The 27,308-nt window shown below is 38.7% G+C and overlaps 1 protein-coding gene across 1 annotated transcript; it reads left to right on the top strand.

Moving 5' to 3' along the window:
* On the top strand, positions 1-26,767 carry plpp2a (phospholipid phosphatase 2a). Its single transcript, XM_084742666.1, has 6 exons — positions 1-388; positions 21,293-21,444; positions 21,535-21,797; positions 23,060-23,117; positions 23,801-23,977; positions 25,838-26,767. The coding sequence occupies exons 1-6, from the start codon at positions 328-330 to the stop codon at positions 25,985-25,987; spliced, it is 861 nt and encodes a 286-aa protein (XP_084598792.1). The 5' UTR covers positions 1-327; the 3' UTR covers positions 25,988-26,767.
* Positions 26,768-27,308: the final 541 nt, after the last annotated feature.

The raw sequence follows: 27,308 nt of genomic DNA, 5'->3' as shown, positions 1-27,308 counted from the left end.
AGGATTCAATCCAATGTGCGCCTGCTTTTAGTGCGCTGTTTGTGGTGAAAGACGCGCCCCTCGTGCGTAAAAAGGCAGGACAGACAGGCGGGACGCAGCTACGACGCGTCCTCACCTGAAACAGCGCAGCGCACAGACAGAGAGACAGACAGGCGGACAGACAGGGCAGGTACACAGAGGAGTGGAGCCGGAAGAACGAGCAGGTCGACTTATTCTCCTGATAGTAGTTTTTTCCATGGTGACTCCAGGCGTTTCTGACATTACACCTCTGCGCCTTTGTTTCTAAACGCGATTTCTTTATGAAAGTGAAGCGGCAGCGGAGGAAACATGACAGAGCAAGGAAAGAAGCTGATTCTGGTCGTGGTGGATATTCTTTGTGTCTTTGTTGGTGAGTTGTTCTCCCCTCCTGCTCACAATATGGCTGATAAAATGATCAGTTTCATGTGTTGTGCGTAACTTCTGGGTTTTTTTTTCCGCTCCTAAATCAGAAACATGTCTCCAAAATGATCAATAATATGGATTTTGTAGGAAAGTTTGCACTGTGACGCATGGGATTGCCCAACACTCACACACAGACGTGATTTATGGATTACAGATAATCCACTTGTTGCCTCATGAGTTTTTGTGCAATATTAGAAAAAAAAACATAAAAAATAATTATCTGCATTTAACAAAAAACAGCAACTTGCACAATATTCTGTTGCAAAAACCTTCGGTAAACAGTTTAATTGCAGTGATTTTACACTCAGTGGTATAATCAAACATTGCAAGTCATCATTGGTCTGTATCTTGTTCAAACAGGCCAAACAGTTGAGTCTTTCCCAACACTGAATACGAATACTGCTGGGACTTTTGATCAGATATTATCTCAATATCTGACTTTTTAAAGGACTGATCTGCTGAGGAGGACAGTACAGTTTAATATATGTGACAGTGTTTGTTGTGTGGAAATAAAAGTGCAGTTTGACTGTGTGTGGAGCTGCAATCACTAATCTGTCAGCTATTAAATTAATCTCCAACTATTTTTGGTAATTGATTAATCAGTTAGAGCAACTGGCAAACACAGACACTCTTTACTCAAGTAAAGGTACAGATAATTGTGTCAAAAAAGACTCTGGTAAAGGTAGAGGTACTGATTCAACTTCTTTACTCAAGTACAAGTGGAAAAGTTCAGGCCCTGAAGTGTACTCAAAGTCAAAAAGTAAAAAATTTACCTGCTGTTAATGTGAAAAATGTTAATGTGTTGGGTTTTTTTTTACATTGTTTTCTTCATGTTACATCTTATCTCATTACATCTTGTCAGTCTTATTATGTTGTTTTAGTCTCATGTCTTTTACGTAATTTTTCTCTCGTTACGTAGTTTTTGTCTTGTTACGTCTTTTGTGTCATTTTTTCTTGTTACTTAATTTTCTTCTAGTCATGTCTTTTACATTGTTTTTGTCTCATTATGTCATTTTTGTCACGTTACATCATTTACATCTTAGTACCACTTTTTCATCATTTTCATCTCATCGCATCTTTTATGTTGTCTTTGTCTTGCTACGTCATTTCCGTCATTATCATCTTGTTATGTTGTTTTTCCTCTTGTTATATCTTTAAGTTGTTTTTTTATATATAATTTTACAGTGTTTTTGTCTCGTCTCTTTTAGGCCATTTTTTGTCTTATGTTGTTTTCCTCTAGTTACGTCTCATTCAGGCTGAGGTCAGTCTTGATGTTGGGAAGGCAGCGCGCAATGATGCAAAATAATAAAAATTAAAAATTCCCCTCAAATGCATTAAAACTAAAGTACCAAGCCTGTTTTGAAACTGTAAGGTGTAGAAAGTAGAGACATTTGTGTTCAAGTGTAGGAAGTAAAAGTAGAAAGTTATCAAAAAACAAATACCTGATAAAAGTATTTGTACTTGATTACTTCCCTACTTCTGGGTTTGAGTCATTTTTAAGAAAAAAAAAAGTTTAATTCCAGCTTCTTAAATGTTTTTCTAGTTTCTTTAGTCCTCTATGACAGTAAACTGAATATCTTTGAGTTGAGGAAGTCATCTTGCACTCTAGGAAACACTGATCAACATTTTAAACTATTTTATGGACCAAACAACTTGATTAATGGAGAAATTAATTGTTTGTTGCTCTGTGTGTGTGTGTGTGTGTGTGTGTGTGTGTGTGTGTGTGTGTGTGTGTGTGTGTGTGTGTGCATCTCCAGCTGTCTCTTTTGTGTGTTTGATAAATAATTTCCAGGCTTTTTGAATGCACTCATGCTTTCTCTCATTCGCTTTCTTCCTGCACCCTGTGGCCCCTTTTCTTTTTTAAACTTGAGGTTAGGAGGACGAGCAAAGATCATTGTCTATGAATCTCTCCCTCTGTGACAGTTAAAATCCTGTTTTGGAAACTGGAGACCCAGGTGTGTGTGTGTGTGTGTGTGTGTGTGTGTGTATGTGGGCTGAAGGTGGTCTCTGCTGTGTGTACATGTGAGTACTGTACACTACAGGGAACAAACCCGCTTGTTGCGACTCGCTCTGGACTCCGGGGAAGACGCAAAGCCATTAACAGGACTGACATCTTCCAGCTGTTTGTGTCACATCTGCCCACATTTCTGTCAGCACCAGGCTGACAGAGGTTGTAGTTGAGATGATGAAAGAAAAGAGGAGTCATGGATGTTCATCCCTCACTGGGTTTGTTTTCTGTAGATGTTTGTAGGGTGTGATAAATGGAGTTACACCAGAACTCGCCTGTGGTTGAATCCCTGTGAACGTTTGTGTGTGTTTGTGAGCGTGTGTTCATCCAGTTATGGACCCGTCTGTTGACTGACGGGGAGGAATGATAATGACCGTTCTGTTGTTCAGCCCCCTCTACACTCAAAACGTATGTTGATGTGTGTGTACACCTGACAAAGAATCCACTGTCAACACCCTGCATGTCCAGTTTGAGGGGAAAAAAAGCCTTAATCTTTAGGCATTTACTTATTTGTATTTTGAGTCTTTTATTCTGATGCTATCATTTCTATTTCTGCTCCAACACATTTCAGAGAGAAATATTGTACTTTTTACTTCCCCAACTACTAGACAGATTTAGTTACTTTACAAACCAATATTTTTACACACAAAAATGTGAGTAGTTTATAAAATATGATATTATGTTATATTATATTTCATGATTTTAGCTTAAAAAAAGATGACTTGCTGCTTTTCCTTTGACTTGTTTTGATTAGGGCTGCAACTAATGATTATTTTCATTATTGATTAATCATAAAAGAGAAAGAAAAGCATTTATGCTGCTGTTTAACATTATTGTTTGAAAAGTGACTAAAAGGAATGACTTTTTTTTTTTTTTTTTTAGAGTTTAAAAAAACAAACAATCATTATCTTAATGGAGAAAATGATCAGCTGATTATTTCATAATGAATAATAATCAGTTCAAACATGAATACATGAGTGATAATAATAATGATAGCATATATAATAGTATAACAGGCACAGGGGACATTTTCCTGCAAAATGAGTTTTTACATTTAATACTTTGAGTCAGTTTTCTGGATTACACTTCAGTATTATATTTTCAATGCAGGACTTTTGTGAATTCTGTACTGTGTGATATTAATACTTTGACTTTAAGGTCCAGTAAAATTTATGAGGATTTATCATCAGAACATGGCAGAAATAAGTGAGTTTTAATTAGTGTATAAGCACCTGATTATTAGAGTTGTTGTGTTTTGTTTTATATCTAGAGATGACGCAGGTCTTCTTAAGGCCGCTGTGTTTCTGCAGTATCCCAGAACGGACAAACCTAAAATGGTTCTAAATGCGGTCGTTTGTTTTCGTGAGGTAGGTTCTCCTACGGGCTCGGAAGGGGAGGGTGAGGCGAGTGAAATTCAGTTGGTTGCAATTTAAAAGCTCACCGCTACATCAGATGTGTAAGAAAATATCAATACACTGGAGTATCATGATACTATATTTTGTGATACTAGTACTGATTTTCAAAAACACTATCATGATATCATGATGTACCAGTGGTTTATTTTGTGTCGTGTTTAAACCCCTGACTGATAGATAACACTGTTGTTATCTATCTTCACTGCTCTGATTACATAAAAAAGCTCTTTTTAATGAAGATTTTCTACATATGGTGGTGTTCTCTTTATATTATGACAGTTTTCCCTAAAATTAGAGTAAAAATGGCATTATACCACCTTGCTTATTGTGAGATTGAATTGTAACCCCTGTATCATATCACCAGTACACGGCCAATACACAGTCCTATGATAGATGCCAGTAAATCCCACACATGGACCTTTCAGTAAAGGATCCAGATACTTCCTCTACCACTGGGTTTTCAGAGGAAAGTCTTGATAAAACCCCACTGGGAATGGACGTGTTGACTAACTGATTTCATCAAAAAAGTAGTCGGGTTTTTTCCTGGTTGGCAGAGACGTCTTGACACAGTCTTTCTGCTGAAGGAACATTCATCCCGAAGAATGCAGTTGCAAAATCACAGGTCTTACGATAAATGACTCGTCTACTAAAGATTTCTCAGTCAAGCATTTCTTGGGCTGAGTAAGCTAAGGATCATATATTCATCATCTCACAATCAGACTTGTGAAAGTGTGTGTGTGTGTGTGTGTGTGTGTGTGTGTGTGTGTGTGTGTGTGTGTGTGTGTGTGTGTGTGTGTGTGTGTGTGTGTGTGTGTGTGTGTGTGAGACTTGTGGGTTTTTAGTCAGTCAGAGGTGTACGTTAGTCACCACCCTTCAGAAAGTGAAAACATTAGTTTTAAAATTCATGCTCTGAATCATTTTGCATGAGTTGCATAGAGGTGAAAGACAAAATAAAATCTGCGGTCATGGGGATGAATTTATGTCATCATATAGTGCATTTCCTGTTAAGTCAATTGACAAACCCTTTCTAGTTAACTCTACCTGATGGAAATCATCACAAATACACTCTAATATTGTGACATTTTAAAAGAGGATAACTCAATATGAATAGATCTAATAATTTAGTTTAGGGATCACTACTGTAGCTTTGCTTAAAGAAACACTTTCAATTCAAACTTTATTTTAGACTCACAAGAGGGTCCATAGCAATAAAAAAAAGGTGATTTTTAAAATGAGAATATGATCAAAAGTAGAGCTGAAACAAATAGTCAAATATCAAATAGCAGTCGTTTGAAAGACAATTTATCTGCAGCTATTTTGATAATTGCTTGTCTATTTTCCAGGAAAAAAAACAAATATTTGATACTTTCAGCTTCTTAAATGTGAAGATTTTTTGCTTTTGCTTGTCTTGCATCATAATGAATTTAATATTTTTGAGTTTCTAGACTGTTGGTTGGAGAAAACAAGGCATTTGATCACACGATGGGCTCAAGAATTTTGTCAAAGTGTCAACAAAACATCATTTAATAGTGAAAATCTCCATCACAATTTGACAAAGCCCAAAGTGAGGATGTTATATTCCTTTTTCGTCTGATCAACAGTCTTAACGCAAAGGCAAAGATATTTAGTTTTCTATAATTTAAGACGAGTGAAAGCTGCAACTCTTAACATTTAAGAAGCTGCAACCATCAAATATTTAGCTGCGATGTCTATAAAATCTCAGAAAAAGGTGAAAAATCTCAAAGTCCAAAGTTCCTTCTTTAAATGTCTTGTTTGTCGAAAAACCAAAGACATTCAGTTCCATTTGTTAATGAACAAAGAAAAGTGGAAACTCTCCGTATGTAAAAGGCTGAAAGTAACATTTTCTGCCATTTTGCATGAAAAATTACCTTAACATTTAATCAATTTTCAAAATAGTTCAATAGCTTCATTCTTTTTCACCACTTGCCTGGTCACAGTGGCAACTCACCTGCATGATCGGGCAAGTAAGCTGCTAGATTTATTAGCCCGACATGACATTTTATTTGCCCTGGCCAAGCGGGCAATCTTTACTGTTGAGCCTTGTCTTGTATCACAATACTGGTGTTGTATTTCCCGGCTCTTGTGTCATTTTTATCCTAAGATGTTTCTTTGCCTGCGATTGTATTTAGTTTTCATAGCCAGGTTAACAATAACAGACAAGAGGTCTATCTCTCTCTCTCTACAAACTAACACTTCGTCTCCATGTCTGATTTTTTTAATTTCCTTCTTTTAATCGCTGCATCTGCATCATGTTTTTGCTGCCTTCTTGCCTTTTGTTTGTTTTCATCTAGAAAGCAGTAATCTGCTGCGATCTGTGTGTGTGGAGGGTAAACTGTCATCAGGTTTGATCCCCCTCATTTAGAAGAGGGTGTGTGTGTGTGTGTGTGTGTGTGTGTGTGTGTGTGAGTGTGTGTGTGTGTGTGTGTGTGTGTGTGTGTGTGTATGAGTGATATGGCAGGAATGTGCTGAGTGTCCAGATTGTAACTGATCTGTGATTCTGCTCTCAGTGTTTTATTTCTCCCTCTTCCCTTCTGTAGTCAAACCTCCATCCTGCCTTTATTTACCTCTGCACACAGTAGATACAGTACACACACACACACACACACACACACACACACACACACACACACACACACACACACACACACGCACACACACACACTACTGCACATCCGTATCTCATTTTGACACAGCCAGATGCCACCCAGTCTGTTGCTGTTGTCAGTCATGGAACTAAAGTTACATTTCCCATCTCAGTGACGCCATCCAGACTCTAAATATTAACCTTTATGAGAACAGGCTGCTCTGCTCATAGTTTTTGTTTCACTTTTTCTCCAGTCTGCATCTTTTCTCACATTGTATCATTGGACTCTGCTCAGAGTATATGCATTTCTGAAACTTTCAAGGCCAATGACAGTATATAAATGAGTAAAATTAGTTTTTTTTTCATACTGATCTTGTCATTAAAGCTGTGATAAGCAGTTTATTTTTGTCATCATTGGCGATGTCATCCATAATAACCTTTCAGCTTATTTTAATTAAAGTGATCTAAGGGTGAACTGGACACAGTTCAATCTCTTGGTGCAAATTGCTGGGGGCAAATTCCCCCACTCTGCTTTTTTATTTATTTCATCCTCAGTGTTATCCCCTTTTCTGAATTTATTAAGCCAGGGCCATACTATGCAATTTTTTGCTCTGATCTCATAAAAAATGTTAATCTACTCCCGGTCAGAGGCAAACTGCTGACCAGAGAGCGAGGATCGCTCTGTGAACCGTTCAGAGATGTGATCCAGAGCTCGGCAAGAGCTCACTAGTGACTCACCGACACACAGACAGATATTGAGCACGTTTTATATCTGGTCATGCCAGGGACAACTTGAGGTTGCCAGCAGCAGCAGCTACAGCCAATGAAAGCAGACACAGCACAGCGGGCTGAGAGCTGCAGAGAGGGGGAGATGGAAGAGCAGGGGAGCAGCAGACAGAAAAGACCAAATATAGAATTACTGAAACATCGTGCTATGCATTTATATACAAGAATGAACAAAAATAATATTAAGCAGCAGACGAGCGCCACCTCCAGCATTGTGTGGAGACAAACAGCCTGACTGTGGGAGATAACAACTACATGCTTTATTAGGAAAACGTGACCCCCTCTGTATAGATGTGTGCAAGTCCATTCAGATGGTGAGAGTCTGATTCAGGGGTGTAAAATCTTACAACTTGCAATAAATTTCCAATAAGTCCTTTCCCTGTAACAACATATGGTGCCCCAGCTCAATAAAGAAAATCAGGCAGCTCAGTGGTGTGTTTCTGTGGTGTACTTGCCTCTCTCATCCTGCTACTAGACAAGGTTGTGGCTGCCTCTGAAGCCTGGGGTGCCGCGCTCTGCCCCGAGGCCATCAGGCACCGCAGGGGCATCTTTGAGAAGAAGCGTCGGGTCGAGAGAAGCTGGTCTCTTGGAGAAGCTCACCCCACGGAGAGCTGAGAGATGATTTGATTAACCAAAGTGTTAAACCAACACGGGGCTTTTCAGGGGGTTAGGAGCAGGATTATTTCTTGGCCCTAGAGCTGGTGGCTCTTCACATAGCATGAAGACTGGAAACGGGGAAATAGGTTGCCCTTCTCTTTCCAAAAAACAGCCATTCAAATATCTCCCCGTAACACCACAACGTGTTTTTTTACACTTTGGTTTTTGTCCAGATCAAACAAAAGAGATATAAGGTGTTAAGCAGCGAGCTTTAGAGAAGCTGCTCCTCAGATTGGTCCCATTTCAAGAGTTGGAAAGTTAAATTTGATGTATTCATGAGATTTTAATTTGCAATGTGGAAACAACATGGACTCTACAAAAGGTAGTGTAGGATTGTTGTGCTTGTTGTAGTGTTTGTGTGATGTTTTGGCCGACACTAGCATCTCAGTGAACATCAGTGATGGTTTTTAATTATGCTGGAACAGATTGAAGCTTTATATTACAAAGTGATTTTGTCCCAGACTTGTTGCTGCTATTAAAACCAGTAAAATATGACTTTACATCACTTGTTAGCAGGGTTAATGCTAGTAAATAACTAATATAACTAATTTAGGTCACTCTATGTGGACAGAAACTAACAACAACAACCTAATACCATATCAGAAATTACATGTGAGCAAAAAAGGGATGTGCAATATGTGAATTATTAAAACATTCCTTACCATAAAATCAACATTAATTTTCATCTGCCATGTTTCTGCATATAACTTCAACAACTTCAGCTTCAGTCATCTAGCAAAATTTTCACTGACTTTCCGACTTTTTGTTTTGATTTGTAGGGGTTTTCTTGTGAATTTTCCCAGTCAGGAATTCTAACTGCTTCCCGTGTTTCTAGTCTTTAGTCTTTACTCTTTAGTTTTACCTGACAAAGGAGAAAATGGTGTTGGCAAGAAGGCACTAAACACATTTTGCAAACTGTCCAACTATTATTTTGACCATCACTATTCTGTTTAGAAAAACCGTCTGTTCCTGGTTGTTTACCTCACAAAGCTGAACGAATCCATCTGAAGAAACTGCCTGAACTCGCTGCTTTTAAAAGCTGTTTGTCTCGGTTTTAATGATGTTTGTATATGATGAGACACTGAAGAGCTGCAGTCTTTTCCGGCTGCGTCTCAACAAGACGGAGTCCAGCTGCTGCTGCACTTTTACACAGAGGTCACTTGAATAATAGTTTCACTATCACTGCTCAGTTACTTTTTCTGACTTTTTATTTCGCTTTAGGTATTTCGTTTTCATTTTCTAGCATTCATTATCTGCTCTGTGCCTGTCCAGCGGGATTAAAGGATCCATGTACTGTGTAATGTATAGGTTTGGTGTCAGGAGCCAAACTCCTGGTAGCTGCAGTCTGGAATATGGGAGGCGCAGGTCAACAACCTCTAAAAGTTGAAAGCAAATACCAGTCATTCTGAAAATTCACATGTCAGTCAGATGATCTCAGACGCTTCAGTAACTATTCAGTGAGCTTCATCATGTCATCATATGATAATACATACACAACTCAGAATTAAATGAATATAACTGTCCTCAAGCTAAAGGCCTTTTAGTATTAATTATTCATTTTTAGCAACTGGACATTGTTTTCCCATGTAATATTATTTACTTCTTTTTTTTTTTTTTTTACCTTTTTCCTGGATAATAATACTACTGCATGAATTAACAGTAACATAATAACATGATCAGTCAGTTTTGTTCCATGTGCTTTGAAGTATAGATGCACAGTATACAGGCTGCATCAACTGTGCTTACTCTTAAAAGGATAGTTCAGATTATTTAATGTGGAGTTGTAAGAGGCTCTTACTGATAGTACAGTAGGTGGCAGTCGGCACGCCACCAGTTTGGAGAAGCAGAGGACTACAGTGCAGAAGCTAAGCAATGTAATGCTAATGCAGCCTTTAAAAAACTATAAGTTTAGATATGCATTATATTTAGGATATTTTTTCTGTTTTAATTTGCTACCAGATGGCGTTTTCTGACTGGAAACTGCTGTTATACTGTATAAACCAAATATTACTCACTCCAAAGCCACCAGACTCCATAGAAAAATCAGCAATTTTACCGTGCAAAAAGCAGGCGCTGCAGGTCAACTGCTGCCTGATTCGGTTAGTGTGTTTGTGTTTTTGTGTGACTTCAGTGTTTTTACAGGCTTGTTCAGATTCATCAAAGTCACATAATACCGCAAACAAGCTAACAGATGGAGGCTTCGGTAGACCAGCAACTCCTGCGTTCTACGAAGGTAAAATAACTGTTTCTGCTAATGGAGTCTGGTTGGTTTGGAGTGAGGGGCGTGCTGACCTCCATCCACTGTAGGTAATACACTGATTATAGACAAGTACCTCATACAACCCCACCGCTAATGATCCAAACTGTCTCTTTAGTTGTTTGGTGAGGAAATGGCGAAGTGCCCATCACAAGTTCCAAGATGATGTCTTAAAATGTTTTGTTTTGTCAGACAAACCGTCCAAAACACAAAAATATTCAGTTTACTCTCCAGTAAATATTGACATTTGAGAAGCTTTGCAATTTTTGCTAAAATAGGTATAAACAATTAATCAACTACTGTATCAAGTAAGGATTTAATCAGCTGATTTCAGCTAAAGATGTATAGCATGTCTTGGCAATGCTCAAGGATGACAATAAATACAGTTTTCATTGTTGAGGTGAGAATCAACAATGAGGAAGTGAAAATGTTGCTGGTGTAGTTATGACAACGGCTCCACCGTTACAGGTTATTCCAGGCTTTAAGAGGTAACGTTAGTGTTTGAGAAAGTTTTGTAACGGAGCTGCTGTGCTGCTGCAGAAGTGACTGACACCAGCTGTTGTTGTTTGTCCCTGCACAATGTTATTTATGTGCCATTTTAACAAATTGCTGACATCTTTGAGATGCTCCTGCTTCAACTGTTGTAGTGAAATGCACACACACATACACACACACACACACACACACTCGCACACAGTATCTGCTTCTGCCAAATAAGTGTCAAAGTCAAGTGTTGACTTCTGCTCTCTGACATTCCTGTGTGAAAATGAAAGATGTATGCTGAAGAGAAACAGTGTGTGGCACGTTTGTGTACTTTTGTGGGTTAGCTTCTCATAAAATAGAGCATGGTACTAGCATATGTAGTTAAATCTACTGTCCCCAGTAGTTTCAGAAGGTCTTATCAGTATTGTGGTGGTTTCTTGTGAGAGAGGAAGGAGCTGTTTCTGTTTTCTGTCTTTGATTAAAAAGGTCACTGTTTCTTTGCATGCTTCAGTGAGATATGAGCTTCAGTGGTCTGCAGGGTTGATCAAGTACAGACAATCTGAACATGATGCAAACTAGAAAGTCTTCAGAGAGAACATGCTTGCATAAAGAACCATCATGCACCCTTTAAATGTACTTTAATAATATTAAGTGTTCAGAAACCTGCATTCTGAGTCTGCATTCAACACAAAGATAAACATGGGACACATGTGGCTAATTCTTGCTCAAACACACGCAATACTTTAATGAGAAACAGAGATTTTTTGAAAATGACTCACAATGTTGAGAAACTTTTTGAAAGAAATCTCAGGATTGGGATTCACACCAACAATTTAACAGAAATCTGGTTTTTCACAAATCTGACACGAGGTATACTGATGACTCAAAAGCTGACAAAAGCACCAAAAACTTAACCTCCTCTTTCCTTGATAAGACAGTTTAGTCACACCAGGGAACAATACAACCCACTTTACTGTTTAACCCCTTCAGACCCAGCGTCTATTTCTAATGGACTTCACATATTTTTGTGGTCTCAGACAAAACTTTTTCACCTTATTCTGTCCACTTCTAAACATGCAGATCTCACTTTATTGAACTAGGCTATAATATTAATTAGGGATGCACAATTAAGTGTAATATTATTGAAATTGCAAGATGGCTGAATGCAAGATTCAATTTGCAGAACCCTGCACTTATTTGATGGGTGAAAATGAATGACAAAAAGCATTGTTATAAAATACTGTAGTGCTGCAAAGATGCTCTGGCCTAAAAGATGCAAGACAACGTATTTGCTTGTTATAGACCCCAAAAAGTTTAAGTCATTCCCAGGAATCTGCATATCAAAATCGCCTTGTCAGTCAAAGTAACTGTAGTATGAATTTTTTTATCATGTCGTGCAGCCCTAATGTTAATGAAACAAACTCATTATATTAAAAATGTTGATTTGCAGATTTCTAGGAAACACAGGATCAGCACCAGCTGGTCTAGATGGAAATCTTACATTTAAGAAAACTCGTGCACATGCTCACTTGGCACAGGCTTTAGGAAGTCAGGTGATACAGAGAGTCCACAAATGCGGGAGGTCATGGTGGACGGGCGGGTTAAACACAGGACTTTCACCCTGGAAACTGGGGTTAGCGCCCTGTGTGAAAAAAGAACTTAGTGTTGGCTTTTTATTTTTAGACTTTGTTGACTCATTGTTTTTAGTTTCTTTCATGTATTGGCAGTTTTTAGTGACAGTTTGGTTAGGTTGAGGGTAAACTCCTCCCGTGTCCAAGTGAGAGTTTTGCAAATCTAGGGTTACTATCTTGTATCTAGACACACCCATGGCAGTTAGAGTCAGATATTTTTCTCAGGAGTTGGTGGAGACCAAATCAGAGATAAACGCAAAGAGAATACAAGTCTTACATTCATCAGGTGGACAGAAACACAAGTGAATGAAAATGTTGTTGCAGTTCCAAAACTGCTTGATGTGTGAATAAGCAACTGTTTGCTGCCATGTCAACTTTTTAAGGTGATTGCATGTCCTTTCTGGCAGAAATGTTGCTATTTTTTAACCCAAACCATGTTTTTTTTTTTTTCATGGTCTGAGTTTTTGTGGCTTTCTAGCAGAAAACCTTGAAGGTTAACTTCCCTTAACAGCCTAACAATGTGTGCAGTTAATACATGCAGTACGTGGTTTAAAAAAACATTTGCAAAACTCTCGCACATATGCACCTGATTCAGCTCAGGATTTAGGAAGTCAGGTGACGTGAAGAGTGAGAAAGAGTCCACAAATGCAGGAGGTCATGATGGATGGTTGAGTTAAACACAGGACTTTTACCCCAGAAACTAGAGGTTAGTGTTCTGTGTGAAGCAAGACGTTAGTGTGTGTTTTTTATTTTTAGATGGCTTGTTACTTTTAGCTTTTTGTTTGTTTGTTTCATTTGTTTCAAGAGATCAAGGTTTGGGATAAAATAAGTCAATGTTGAGCTAAAATTTTACATTGGACAGTTTTCTGACAGAAAACCCAAAAGGCAAACCTCCACAATGTCCAAAATATGCTTCAAAATATGAAGAATTAAGTCTCGTGTGAGATTTTCAGGACTTGGATTATCATCTAGACATGAGCAGACACAGTTAGCTGCTAGCTAGTGAACAAAGACGAGCATTTAGCAGCTCGAGAGGGAGATATTTCTCTCAGGAGTTGGTGGAGACAAAAGCAGAGCTAAAAGGAGTGAATTTAAGACTTGCATCCATCTGGTGGACAGATGATCTGGAGTCCAAATGAATGATAATGTTGCTCTGTAACTGTTGAATGTATAAATAAGTAACTGCTTGCTAAAAGCTGATATATAGTTATACTTTAACGTATGCAAGAGTCTATGCCATTGTGTTGAGTTTATTTGAGTATTTCAAACAATGGCACCTAATAAATGTTGAACAGCAGTTACTTTTACTGAAATTACTGCCACGCAGAAAAGAGAGGAGGAGTCACGTGTAGGACCATTGAACCGATTGAGGCAGGAGAATGGTGGATTGTCTGGCCACTGAGAGACATGGACGAGGAAGTGATCATGTTGGTGCAGCCTGCGTCGCCACAACTAATAACTTTTTGATTCAATATGTCCATGTTTATAGCTTTTTTCTGCTGCCATCGAGTGCCCAAACCTCACTTACTGCAGGTTTAAAATAACAACTGACCTTGTGCACAGTTAACACACACAGTACATGGTTTAAGAATCCATGACATAAGATGGCACGACAAAAAAATGACACTCAACCTTTTCACACAAGCACTGTTTTTCCACCCCAAATACACTAAGAAAAACAGTTTATTTTTCTGTGCCATGTAGGACTTTCCCAGGAAAAATCCCCTGCCTCACAGGAAGTGATGAGCCTTATTCTTTCCCCAGCAACAGCTCTGCTGGATTTAGTAGACGATTAACCCCCCAAAAAATGATGAACAATGAGAGCCATTATATACAGATCAGACAAATAACAAAACTCTCACAGCACGCCAAAATAAACCAGATAAGAATCTTCACAAGTTAAATATTAGTTTTGTGAGCACCTCAGTGTGAATCCCTGCTTGCTAAGAAACTGTGAGGTCACAGAGCAGACCCACAACTCTCACAGTCGTCCGTTGATATTTTACATGCAGGCCTCAAACAAATGTCCACCTATAACACTGTTACCTGTTTCTGTTTCCTATCGCTGTCTCAGTTATTCTCGGGCCTCGGCCGCGCATCTTGAGGGCTGAATAACAGGAACACTTCCCACTTCCCGCTGGGTCGGAGGTCAAGGGGAAGTTGTACTTGCGTCTGATCCCAAATTCCATCATGTTTATTTTCTCAAAGTGGAATCGGGGGTGCTCTCTTGCCAGAAGAGATTGTGAAAGCGTAAAACAATACTTTCCCTTCTTCCTTTTTTTTTTTTTTTTTTATCTCTCCCGTGGACTTTTGTTACTCAGGACAAAAACTCAGCAGAAACTTTTGTGTGTGTGCTGGTGTGCATTCCTCTTTTGAAAGAGAGGTTGGAACCAGTCTTTATATTGTTTGCAGCTGTAAAATTTTATTGAGAAACTTAAAAGGGGGGGAAAACAGCTACGTGTAAAATGTCAGAGTGGGATGATACAGGCTGTTACAGGCCAAATAATAACTATTTTTTCACTCGTACAACAGGCACTTGAAGTAAAATGTCAGTGTATAGATGGTGCAGAAAACTAAAATTTAGTTTAACTTTTGGGTAAAAACTTGATGTTTTCTGAATTTTCAGATCAGTCAAAGAAGGATAAGAAGGCTCTGAGAATAATCAGGGAAGAAAGAAATAAGAAAGCAAGCAGGTAACAAAAAAGAAAAAAGGAAAGAAAAGTTTTGCACAGGTGGGAATATTTCCTAAAAGTCTGTTGAAGTTTGCAATAACACTGTTTTTACAGAGTTCCTGAAAAATTTACATTTTGGAGACAGGACTTCAACCTGCAACAAACTAACAGCTGTTAGCTTAAACTAAACTGCTCAATTTATGCAGGAAGGAGGAACATTTTGAGGAATACACATATTCACTTTCTTTCAGAGAGGTAGAAAGGATCAGACGCTCATGTCTGTGTGTTTAGTGCAGAGCCAGGAGCCAATTAGCTTTTCTTAGTATAAGCAATGGAAATGGAGTAAATGACTAGCCTTACATGTTAAAAAATAAAAAAAAAAACACCTACAGAACCAGCATGTCTAAAGTTCTCTAATTTTAGTGGTTATATCTTGTTTGTTTGTTTGTCTGTAGAGAAGAAGTGAAAAACGATAGTTTGTGGTTTTCTTGTGGTGGGAGCTATATGTGCAGCATCTTTGGTGGTTGCCTGGCAACCTTAATGCAACGTTAAGAGTCTACAATATCACTGCTGCTAGCTGTTGTTCATTGATGAACAATCAAGGCGTAATGTGTTACTTAGTGGGTTTTAGGAGTTTTTTTAAATGTTAGCGAGGCTAGCTGTTTTCACACTGCTTCCAGTTTTGATGCTAAGCTAGGCTAACTGTCTCTCTGCTTTAGCTCTGTACTTAATGTGCAAACATGAGAGAGGTTCCTCATACCAGCTGTGAACTGGGGGCAGACTGGTTCTAGTACCATGTACCTTTTGTATGACTATAATGAACTGCAAAAATCAGTTTGTTCGTCTGAGGGACTTTAAAGTTGCCACTTGCTGATATTTGTGTGCCTGCTGCCTGGGATTTTACAGGAGAGACACGAACAACTCAGCAATTCAATGAGACTTCCTGGTCAAATAAAAATCCAGGTTATTTCCTGCTAATGTGAAGATAACAGTGAGCTCTGTCTGTCGAAACTTCTGTTGTACATTTGGTTATTTCCCACTGAAAAGCTGATCGGAAAACATTTTACCAAAGCTTATGCATAAACAGACAAATATAGCCTAAATAAAGGCATTATACATTTAAAACTACTAGTAGTATGTAGAAGAACTAGTCATGAACAAGATGTCACCTGAATAAAGTGAAAAAGCAGTCAGTTCTTTCCTATAAAAGGAAGAAGGAATCCAAAGTTTTTTGAGTAAATTTGGGGAATGAGCCTCTCTCCCCTCAGCTCGACTCAGTGTCTGGGAGGGAGGGGAGGTCGCCCCATCAGCTCAGGCCTACAAAAACATACCAGGCCTTCTGGAATAATAGAGCAGATAAAAACAGTCAGTCAGACTCAGATAATAGGAGCTCTGCATGGGCTCGGCTCCCAGAGGCTGTTGGAGCATGTTTGATACGAAGAGAATTGACTTCCTCGCCGATTCCGTTGTTAAATGAGCTTAGCACTGGTTACTGTGTATGTGAGCGAGGGCGTGCATGTGTGTCTGTGTGTGTGTGTGTGTGTGTGTGTGTGTGTGTGTGTGTGTGTGTGTGTGTGTGTGTGTGTGTGTTTAAAAGGCCGTTGCCCAACTCTGTCCACTCACATCTCCACCCTGGCAGTGTGTATCCACCAGAGACTTGTGTCAAACAAGCAGTCTGTTATCTAAATGTTATCCTTGCACCCTGCAGAATAAACAATGGTTGGGCCTGACTTCAAAGAGGAGCTGAGAGCACGCTTGACCTGCTCGAATAATGAAGCCTGAGATGTGAAGAGTGAAGAGAGGGCTTCCTCCACAGCGAAATAAATTCTCTTTAATGAGGAAACTGCTTGTCATCAAAGATCATTAGTGGCACAAGTATTACATTGAGCATTGCAGCCTATACGTTTGTGTGCGTGTGGTCATCCAGCTGTGTATTGTGACATAAACAAGTGGGTGGTGCAGACTGATGTTTTCTTTGATAAATCCAAATCAGAACAAAGCAACATGCAATATATGTAAGTTTGCACACCACAATAGAAGCTGTAGAATAGATTGTGCAGGTCTTAGGCTCAGACTGTACTATATCTCTCTATGGACAGAACAACATACCAGGAAATACACAAAGCTACATACACAAACGTGGGATTCTTGGAGGTTTAAAGTGGCTATAATCAATATTTTCATAGTATCAGTGTATTAGATGACAATGTGAGAGGGGTCATTCATAGTATAAGATACTCATCACCTCAATCTGCAGCTTCCCTCGCCTTTACTGAGCTTTTATAACAAGTTTCAGTGCATTGTTTTTCTAACTGCAACTTTACTGTTGTGGATCACTTTCACCATTCTCATAGCGTTGTTTTCTGCTTCAGCCGGCAGCTGTTTTCAGCGGAAAAAGCTCTAAAAAGCCCCTGTACCTATGTAAGTACCTGCTCAGCATCAGCAGACAGACACAAGGGACAGGGACTGCCCATTGTTTCGACAGCCCATTACTCCAAAACCCCAGTAATCCAAAAAATATCGCATTGGACCAAAAGTTATCAAATGTCCATTGCTTCAAAAAATACACACTCCGCAGTTGGGTTAGGGTTAGATTTAACCCTAACAAATCAGGTCACGGGGCAGCGCCAACAGAGGTGAAACTTTAGTTATTTTATTCTGACAACGGAATTTTTCTGCAACAGTAAAATCCCTCGAAATGTCATTTGGCACAAGATCAGATAAATAGCCTTTTAAGGTCAAAACCAGTGCCGATTCAGCACCATGGACAAGGCAGGCAGTCACTGATCAAACAACTGCAGCTAGTTGCCAACTGTGTCTGGTGCCATGTCATTGTTTCGACAACCCATTATTTCAACCTCCAGTAGTCCCAAAAATGTCCCATTGACTGAAAGCCCATTTGTCCGACAGCCCGTTATTCCAAAAATAAACGCCCATTACTACGAAAATACCCACCCTCACTGCAGTTTTTAGTTCGGTGACTACTGAGAGTTTTACCTCAGCTGCCCCGATTACCCGAGTCATTAGGGCCAACCCTCACCCCACTGAGTGTCTATTTTCAGGGTAACGGGTGTTTTGTTTTCATTATAATGGTCTGTTGGACAAGTGGGCTTTTGGTCCAGTGGGACATTTTTCAGAATATTGGAGTTTCAAAATAATGGGCCCTTGGAACAAAGGCATGGCAAGACCTATGTCACATTCATACGGGCAAAAAGGTACATAGACATTTTGCGTTAGTGGTTATGGATTCATTGCTGGTTTTGTTTTGTAGTTCATGATCAATACATTTTTTTTTCACCAAAACACATTTAGAAACAAGACTGAAGTTAAATCCAACTTTATAAAAGTAACATTAACTTCATAATTCAAGTTTTAAGTCCCGTATTTAAGACATTTTAATGAAATTCAGATGATTGGACTTTAGACTTTTAAATACTTTTCAATGACCTGCAGAAACCCTGTGTTCTTGTATGCAGTAGGAAGCAGTGCCTGTAATTGTTCACACCTGACAGGTGGCCACAGTGTGGATGACCTCAGACTTGAGTCACACTCTTGACCAGGTGACATCCACAATTGCTCACACGACATCATGTTGGAATCCACCTTCCCAAAATCACCTGTCTGGAACATGTTTTCCTTCCCTGTGTTTGTGTCTTCATGTGGTTTCATTTAGTCCTGCCGGTCACACACTCTGGAGGAAGGAAGCAATCTGTTAGTGGAGAACCACTCATATGGCATTACCCAGTTCACGTATGAAAACAAACTCCGTCCATTCCTCGCACTTCTTAGCTTCAGCGAGGAGCTCTTGAAAACAGGAAGACAGTTTAAGAGTTGTAGTACAGAGGGTCCGTGACATCAACCCTGTAGATTGGACTATTGTCCCCGTTCAGATTTAAGAGACAGCTTTATGTGCTTCTGCTGCAGCTCTGAACTCTGAGTCTTTTGTTTGCACTTGCAGAGAAACTGTCAAACCACGCGAAACAAGTTTGTCACACATTGAAACTATAAATACGAGCATTCTTAAGACCTCTTGTTATGCGTCAGCGGTGTGTGTGTGATCCTGTATGCATGCATGCGAGTGTGTGTCCACGTTCAGTCCTCAGCTCCCAGGCCCTTTCGCCGTTTAAACTGTCCCCTCGTGTCAAAGGTCACGGCTGTCTTGTCCCGCGTGTTTCCATGGCGACACTCTGTAGAGGGCAACTGTGACCTGCAGAGGTGAAGTTGTTGCCACTGAACTTGACCACCGATGACAAATTCATGTACTTGGCAGAACGGGACCTTCTGCCCGAAGCCAAAACACGAGTCCATCAGTGTGTTCTTAGCTGTTTCCTGAGCAGCGGCTCATTGTGTTGTGCTCCGCTTGTCAACGCGCAGCTGAGGGGTCGAAGCTGCTCTCAGGATGGACCTCCAGCTCTTAACAATACAGTGCAGCTCCAAAGACTACAGTTTTATTGCCTCAGTGTCTCAATTACACTCTCAACCCTAAAGTCTTCTACTTCAAATAGAAAAACACTCCAAGCTGTTGTTGCAGATACACTTTATATTTTTATTTTACTGCAGTATTTTACTTTATGCTTATGCTTTCTTTAGTGGTTGAAGAAATATTTATGATCTTATGAATATTATGATCTTTTGCTTTAGTAAAAGTAGCAATATCACAGTTTAGAAGCAAAATGAGTAAAAATGACTTCAAGTAAATGTACAAAAACTCAATATATCCTGTACTTAAAGTCAGTGGTGGTTCTAGACCAGTTTTACTGGGGGGGTCAGACAGGGGCCAGTTGACCCAGTTTGTAATAGTAAGTTAAGTAGTACTGCACAAAAAACAACAACAACAAAAAATAGCATTTCTAAAAATATTTTAGTAAAAGTACCCAAATTAGCTATTATTAGTTGCTGTAGCAATGTGTACATGGATGTACATACTACTATCATTGAATTACTTTGATACTTAAAAAAACAAAAACTTAAAAATGTGATGATTCTCAGGCAAGTTCCAGAGTTATAAGGTACATTTTTCTACTTTTTTCTCTGTTTTATAAGTGGATTTATGGACCCTGCATCACTTTGTGGCGAGGGGTTAAAGAGTGCAGTCTGTCCACTAAAACTGAAAGTCTTCACTTTTTAGGACAAGGGGTTTGACTACATATATACATATTTTAACAGAAAATACCATGATTGGTATTTGTTTCCATAACAGTCTTTGTTTGAGTGACATGGTGTTACTTCTCCTCCAGAACTGCCGCTGCTTAAAGCCCATATTCATATGCAGCCTTAAAGCCACTGGAGTCTTTAAACTTTTAGACAAGAAGCCATTCAGCTTTCATCATTTCCTCGCTGGGAAAACCTCATCAAATACAAAAATGTCCGGCTGATTTGTAAGTTACTGCATTGTTTAGCTCCTCCTCCTCTTCTCTCTGCAGTCATCAGCTTAAAATCTACCACGAACAGCTGCTAGAGGTGCAGTTAGGGGCGACTGCACAACTGTCCAGCTGCATTTAGCCAGGCCGTGCTATTTTACCTCAACGTAGCTGCTGTTGTACATATTGTATTATTTATTATTCTCAATCACCTTACGACATCTGGCGAACTGTGATGGAAACTAGCCTTTAGCTATTTATATTCATTTTAATATTTATTAATGTGCATTGTCCCATTTCAAATAAATAAATAAATAAAATGTGAAAGCATAATTGTTGCAGCTGAAAGGTGGAGCTAATTTTAACTAACACTGCTTGGTAGTTTGATCTATTAAAAAAAACACATCATTGGTTGATTTTCTGTTATAGTAATAGTCTGCAAAGCAACTGACATTTTGAAATAAATTTTATGAAAATAATACAGTATTTGCCTCTGAATGTAGTGGAGTAAAAGTATAAAGCTGCATAAAATGGAAATGCTCAAGTAAAGTACAAATACCTAAAACTTTTACTTAGATATAGTACTTGTGTAAACTATTATGTTTTACTTTCCACCACTGGCTTTCAGTGTGTATTTTCTCATGGCTATCTGCAGTACGTGCTGTTTGTGGTCCTGCTCGTTTGTGTGTCTGTTAGTGATTTGTTTTTGTTGCAGATCCAGGAATCTGCAGGACAAATATCTTGCACATATCCCATGATTCTCTCTAACTGGTGGAGATCTAGAGCATCAACATTTTTAATATTAAAATAACTAAATGTGGCGGAGTGTACAGCTCTGGAGGAGGTGCATGCTCTCTGACTGCTTTGAAGTACATCATTTAATTTAACGCGCATTCATCGGGAAGGTTTGATCGGGTTTCAGAGTGGATGTTGTGCTCATAAACCAGAGGACTGACCGTCGTCTCTTGTTCCTCCAGCGGCTCTTCCCTCAGCCATCCTGACGCTCATGTTCAGTCCGTACCAAAGAGGGATCTACTGTGACGATAAGAGCATCAGCTATCCCTACAAGAAAGCCACCATCACCCATGGAGGCATGGCTGCCGTCACCATCACCTGCTCCATCGTCATCGTGAGTCCCAGCATCTCGTTCACCTGACTAGTAACATTTATACGCACGGTACTTAAAATAAACTTTTCATTACCTCTCTTCTGTCCCCAGATCACCACAGGAGAGGCGTACCTGGTGCACACAAAGCGTCTGCACTCCAACTCCCAGTTCAACCAGTACCTGTCAGCCCTTTATAAGGTGGTGGGCACCTTCCTGTTCGGAGGAGCCGTCAGCCAGTCGCTGACTGACCTGGCCAAATTCACTATTGGTCGACCCCGTCCAAACTTCTTATCCGTGTGCGCCCCGGTCACCTGCAGCGGATACATGCTGCAGATCAACTGTACCGGCAACCCGGGAAACGTGACTGAGTCCAGGTGCCTCCATCACTGTCTTTATAGATCTTTATTATTAAATCAAGTTTGACATTAAATCATTAAAATGAGCTGTTTTCAACCCAGAAATCAGATTCTGAAGATGCTGCTCTTGGCAGGGTGAAAAACAAAAAACATCATGCAGACATGAGCAGTGCAACATAAAATATAGTCACCAACTTCAATATATTTATATTATTATTAATTTAACTGTTTTATCTATAGAATAGAATTATCCTGCTATAGCATAAAATAATAAAAAAAAATTAACAATGTAATCTCATGGTATATTGTTGCCTTCCAGGAGAGTACTGAGATTTTTTTAGCATGATATTTGATATATATTATACATACATCCCTTCTATATACTGTAAAGACAAAAAGATCTTAGTATAGCTGACAAACATAAACCATATAAGCAGCAAATTCTCTCATTTCAGGAGCTGAAACCAGGAAACTTTTCTCCTTTTCATTTTAAATTACTTAAATATGAAATGTATTATTTATATATATATATATATATATATATATATATATATATATATATATATATATATATATATATAAGGTTGTTGATTGATTTTCTGTTTAGAGTAGAGAGTAGATCAGGAAATGTGGTTACCTTCAAGTCTGTGTTGACGTATGGGGGCCGAGAACAACTGTGCTTGTAATTCCGTTTTTTTAAAAATGCAATTATCTTGAGATCAGGAGTTATTTATTCGTCATTTTGAGAAAATGAGGCTTGTTATTTGGAGATAGTGATTAATAATAATTTCAAATAATTTCAAAAAATACATGAAACCTGATATAAGCATGGACATTTTTAATAACACTTAAACGGTAGAATTCAATACTGTGTATTTATTACCGTTATTACCGTATGACAATTATCAGTTTTCATATCCCAGCATGACGAACAGTATGAAATGTAGAAAACAAGCAAATGTTCACATTTCTGAACAAGCCTCAATAACTTGATTGAACAACTAACTGTTCAGCATTTCAGATATTTAAGTTTCCATTGTAAAAATTGTGAAATTAAATGTTAATGCTTATTAAAATGTCCTGTCAAGATCAGTATTTGCTCTATTATAAATATCTAATTCATTTAAAAGGTGTCATTTGGATCAAACTGCAGGTGGACAATAAATTGATATGAACTTTAATCTTTACTCTTCTTCACTTTATTATATTTATTGAAAATCACTGAAACGTTGAGTGAATTCTGTTGAATAATCGTGTTTTGTTGCCGTTTTGCTCCTCAGGTTGTCGTTCTACTCCGGCCACTCGTCCTTTGGGATGTACTGCATGCTCTTTCTGTCGGTGAGTGACTCGTCTTTTACTGTCAGCGTTTGCGTGAGACTTGAATGAGGCCGTGTCTGTGAAATGACCGTTTACCAAAGACACTGACAAGTGACTCAAAACAGGAGGAACTAACCAACACAGTCGCACGGCTGACGGCTGAAAATATCATTGTTTTAACATTACACACTGTACAAAGACCGGAAGATGACAGATTCAACTGTTTAATTCCTGTTAGTGTTTAAGAGTTTAGTGGCTGAATTTGACCTCTGACCTCTCTGTGGGAGCAGATGGAACAAAAACTCTCCTTCAGGGAACAGTTGAATTTCACCAGATATTCTCATAGCTAATCATTTGTTTAATTCTCCACAAAAAGGGTGCATTTTATTAAAAAAACAAAACAAGAGATGGTATTTTTTTTGTTTAAAAAAAGATATCTGTCAAGTGTCTACCATACTTGTGTTTGTTTTGTTAGATTTAAGTTTTATTTTGGAACAAAAAAGTGTTTAGAAATGGATTTCTGTGCCAGAAAACATCAAATGATCTGAACAAACAAACTTTATGATAATCTAATCTAATTAGTTTAGGGTTTCAGACAAGAATGTGCTCAACATTTCCATTGGATTAAATGGGGGAAAAAAGATTTTTTTATAGAGTTTATAAACAAAAAAGTTTAAACAAGGATGTGTTCTCTGTGTGTGCAGCTCTACGTCCAGGCCAGGATGCAGGGGAAGTGGACGCGACTGGTCCGACCGACCATCCAGTTCTTCCTGGTGGCGTTTGCTGTGTACGTAGGATACACTCGCGTGTCGGACTACTACCATCACTGGAGTGACGTGCTGGTGGGGCTGCTGCAGGGCGCGCTCATCGCTGTGCTCAATGTGAGTTCGACAGTGTGTTTCTGAATCTTTTGTACACAAATAGACTGAATTTGCTGTTGAAATGGGTTTAGGTTGCAGTTCTTTAAAGCCTCCGTGTGCAGGATCTTGCGCGCACGCTCTACCAACTGAGCTGCAGGGCGCCCCGAGCTATTTGTTTTTATTTCAATGGTCATTACTTGCGACCCAATTCTGAATTTGAAGGTCTGGCTGAGCCTGCTCCTCCTCCTCCCCAGATTAAACAGTCCAACCTCACAAAGACCAAATTTAGGATTAAGCATTTAGGATATCTCGGTCAGCTTGAAGTACAAAATGTTCCAGTTTACCAGCAGGAAGTAGCCCAGTCAACAAAGGGTTTTGTTTCTGCAGGAAAAAAAGAGATAACAAATCTGATATACAGACCCTAATATAAAAAGTTAATTTAATATGTTCACATGATGATTTGAGAAAGATGGTTTGGACAAAACAGATCATGTATCTTCCACATGCCCAGGCTTGATTGTTAAATCCTTTACAGTGTGAGAATTCTCCTAAAATCCTCTTCAATTTATTCAAAAGAAACTAGAAATGTGTGCAAGAAAATCAGAAACACCTGTAAACAATAATTACTTAAATGTCCTATATACAACATTCAGGAACACTGAGCAAGTACAACATTTGCAGAACAAGTTCATAATATTAGTTGACAGCTAGTTAGCTGATTCTAGCTGGTCACTAATGAAAACAGACATGTAACATTATGTATCCAGAAAGTTACTTACGCGTTCAGGAGAAGAAAAGTCACATTGGAGCTCTTTGGCAGCTCGTAGCTCACATGCACGACTGCCAACGTGTGACTTAAACCTCTGCTCAGGAGACCATTACTCGACCAGAACTTTACAGAGAAAAAAGTTGTTTGCTGCTGTATTAATGTTCAAACTTTCATATATAGAACCTTTAAATTGTTTGTGTTGAACTCATGGTACAGCTTTGTACTTAGTAATGTTCCCATATATATTAAAATGTATTTCTAATAATTTGTCTAATATAAAACCAAAGAAATGACTAAAGTTAAGTCAACATAGCTCTGACAACGTGAGACTTGTTTCTGGCGCAGCAAATATAAATAGCTTTAACGATTTTTATTGGCTGAATCGTATCTACTTTATAATCTGGAACATAAAAAAAATAATAAATCTTTTTACATGTAAAAGTTGTTGATCAATGCAGTAAGTAGAGTAAGAACTAGGGCTGTCACAATGAATAGTTGTTGATTAATTGTCATATAGAAAAATTGCAATTAATGAGTTAATTGTCTTTTTCTTCCTAAAACATTTGTTTGTCTTTTAAGCTTTGTAAACAAAAATGGCACATAAAATAACTTCAGTATACAAAGCCTATTGCTGAAATATATAAAGACCAGCAATGACAGGTACCAGTAATCAAATATGCCGAAAACAGGCCATATGTAGCAAAAATTTCTGATAAATCTACAGAAATTTGTAAAGTAATGTGCATTTCCATCCATCATCACTGGCAGATATTTTAAGTGAAGCACCTCAAGATGAACAGTTTGTGGTGCCAATTCTCCAATCAGGTGCCATTAAATAACAGTGGAAGTAAGGAGGCGCATCAGGATGATTAAAAGAACGTTAGTCAAATCTCAAATGGTGAACAACACAGAAATACTGATGAAAATATGACATCTCTGTTTCATCTAGCTTATTTATATAGAAGTGAATAGAAACAATTCAAACAATTTGCAAAATTATTTTAGTCAGCTTAAATAACGAGTCAGGAAATTATTTAATGACTGTGACGAGCCTGAACACAACACATTATTTTTACTTTAGTCTGATCTTTACTCTCCTCCTGTTCTTTAAGGTGCGATACGTGTCTGACTTCTTCAAGCAGCGTCCACCTCGCTGCACACGACCGGACCCCGCAGAAATCGAAAACCTTGAACGCAAACCGAGCCCGCAGCCCCCCGACTCGCAGCACGGAAACCACTACAACTACTCTGGACCCGTATGAGCTCTTTACAGCAGCAGCAGCAGCAGCTACTCCTACTTAACCTACAATCTCCAGCAGCAGCTCATTTACCAAAGAACCTGTGACTTATGCAGAAAAAGCAAACACACAGTGCAGAAACCACTATCTGGAAATCCAGACGAGACCTGCTCCGCTCGGAGAGGACTTCCCAACAATTTTACTGCTCTGAAAACTCAAGATTCCCCAAACCTGTCGGAACAGACGCTCTGCCGTCTGTGTCTTCAAGTTAGGGTGTGTGTGAGTGTTATGAAAACATGTGTGATTGATTTGTTGTGTTGTTCTGTTCGAAAGTGTGCAATGATATACAGTTCATATATTTTATGATGTGTTTTGTTTTTTTTTTCTCGACTATGTTCTGTGTTTTAATGACAAAGAAAAGTTTTAGATTTGTTGGGGAGAATTCATGCTGTGAGTTTAACAGAAAAGTGAGCTAAAGGCTGCTAAAGAGATCTGTAAATTTCAAAAGAACCAACCAAAGATTTCTTTCTGTCCTCGGATGGAGTGACAAAACCTTGGAGGCTGAACGTTTTCAATTTTGTTGCTTATTGCAGTCAGATAAGCCGTTTTGTTTTACCAACACTGGAGTTAGATTATATCTGCCCGTCATTTTATTCTGCAGATGTCTCTGTATTTTACTGTCTTTAGAAGATATGCATGTGTAATGACGGACTGCTTTTATTATATACATGATTATGTATAGTGCTAACGTTTTTATTATGTTCATAACTACTGTATCTAATAAACTGTGTAACTTTTAAAGAATGTGCTGTGATGTTACAGAGCAGGTTTTCGAACTGGAAACATTCCTCTGGATGTTTTTCTTCACTTTTAATCAACAAACTTCATCTAAAAATGATCGCTGAAAACAAAAGGACACATATTTGTCCCATAAACCAGCAGTTTTTTCTGTTTCCTTGCACCTCATGTGCTTGTGGAGCCTACATTTCACTTAAAGTTTGACACAAACTACAGCAAACGTCCTTCTTTATAAACACCTGTAATCTTTTGTGAAGCTGCTCTTCCAGCCAGTCTGTTGGTTTTTTTTGTAGTTTTCTCCGCAAATATTAGCCGACATGTTGTCTATGAGTGCTTGCTGAAAACAGCAGGAAAAAAAAGAAATGCAAAGGGTTTTTTTTGTTTTGTTTTCATTGAGCCATTTCTCTGCTGTGTTCTTGTTGAGAACAGTGCATGACACACTGACGCAGAGTTCATGTCTGGACCTGATGCTGGGATTCCTCAGTGCCAGAGGAATGGGGCTGTTTGGCCACGTAAGAGCAGGTTTAAAGAAAAAAAAAAAAAAGGA

The sequence above is a fragment of the Lutjanus erythropterus genome, chromosome 18, assembly GCF_056507025.1.
Source record: "Lutjanus erythropterus isolate fLutEry1 chromosome 18, fLutEry1.hap2, whole genome shotgun sequence".
NCBI classification, from domain to species: domain Eukaryota; kingdom Metazoa; phylum Chordata; class Actinopteri; order Lutjaniformes; family Lutjanidae; genus Lutjanus; species Lutjanus erythropterus.
This window is presented reverse-complemented; position numbering and strand designations above follow the sequence as displayed.

Bases quoted from the DNA above. Each gene is read 5' to 3' on its own strand.
- plpp2a (XM_084742666.1), top strand. From the start codon at position 328: ATGACAGAGCAAGGAAAGAAGCTGATTCTGGTCGTGGTGGATATTCTT. The intron at 389-21,292 runs GTGAGTTGTTCT...TTGTTCCTCCAG, and splicing joins TATTCTTTGTGTCTTTGTTG to CGGCTCTTCCCTCAGCCATC. The intron at 21,445-21,534 runs GTGAGTCCCAGC...TTCTGTCCCCAG, and splicing joins TCACCTGCTCCATCGTCATC to ATCACCACAGGAGAGGCGTA.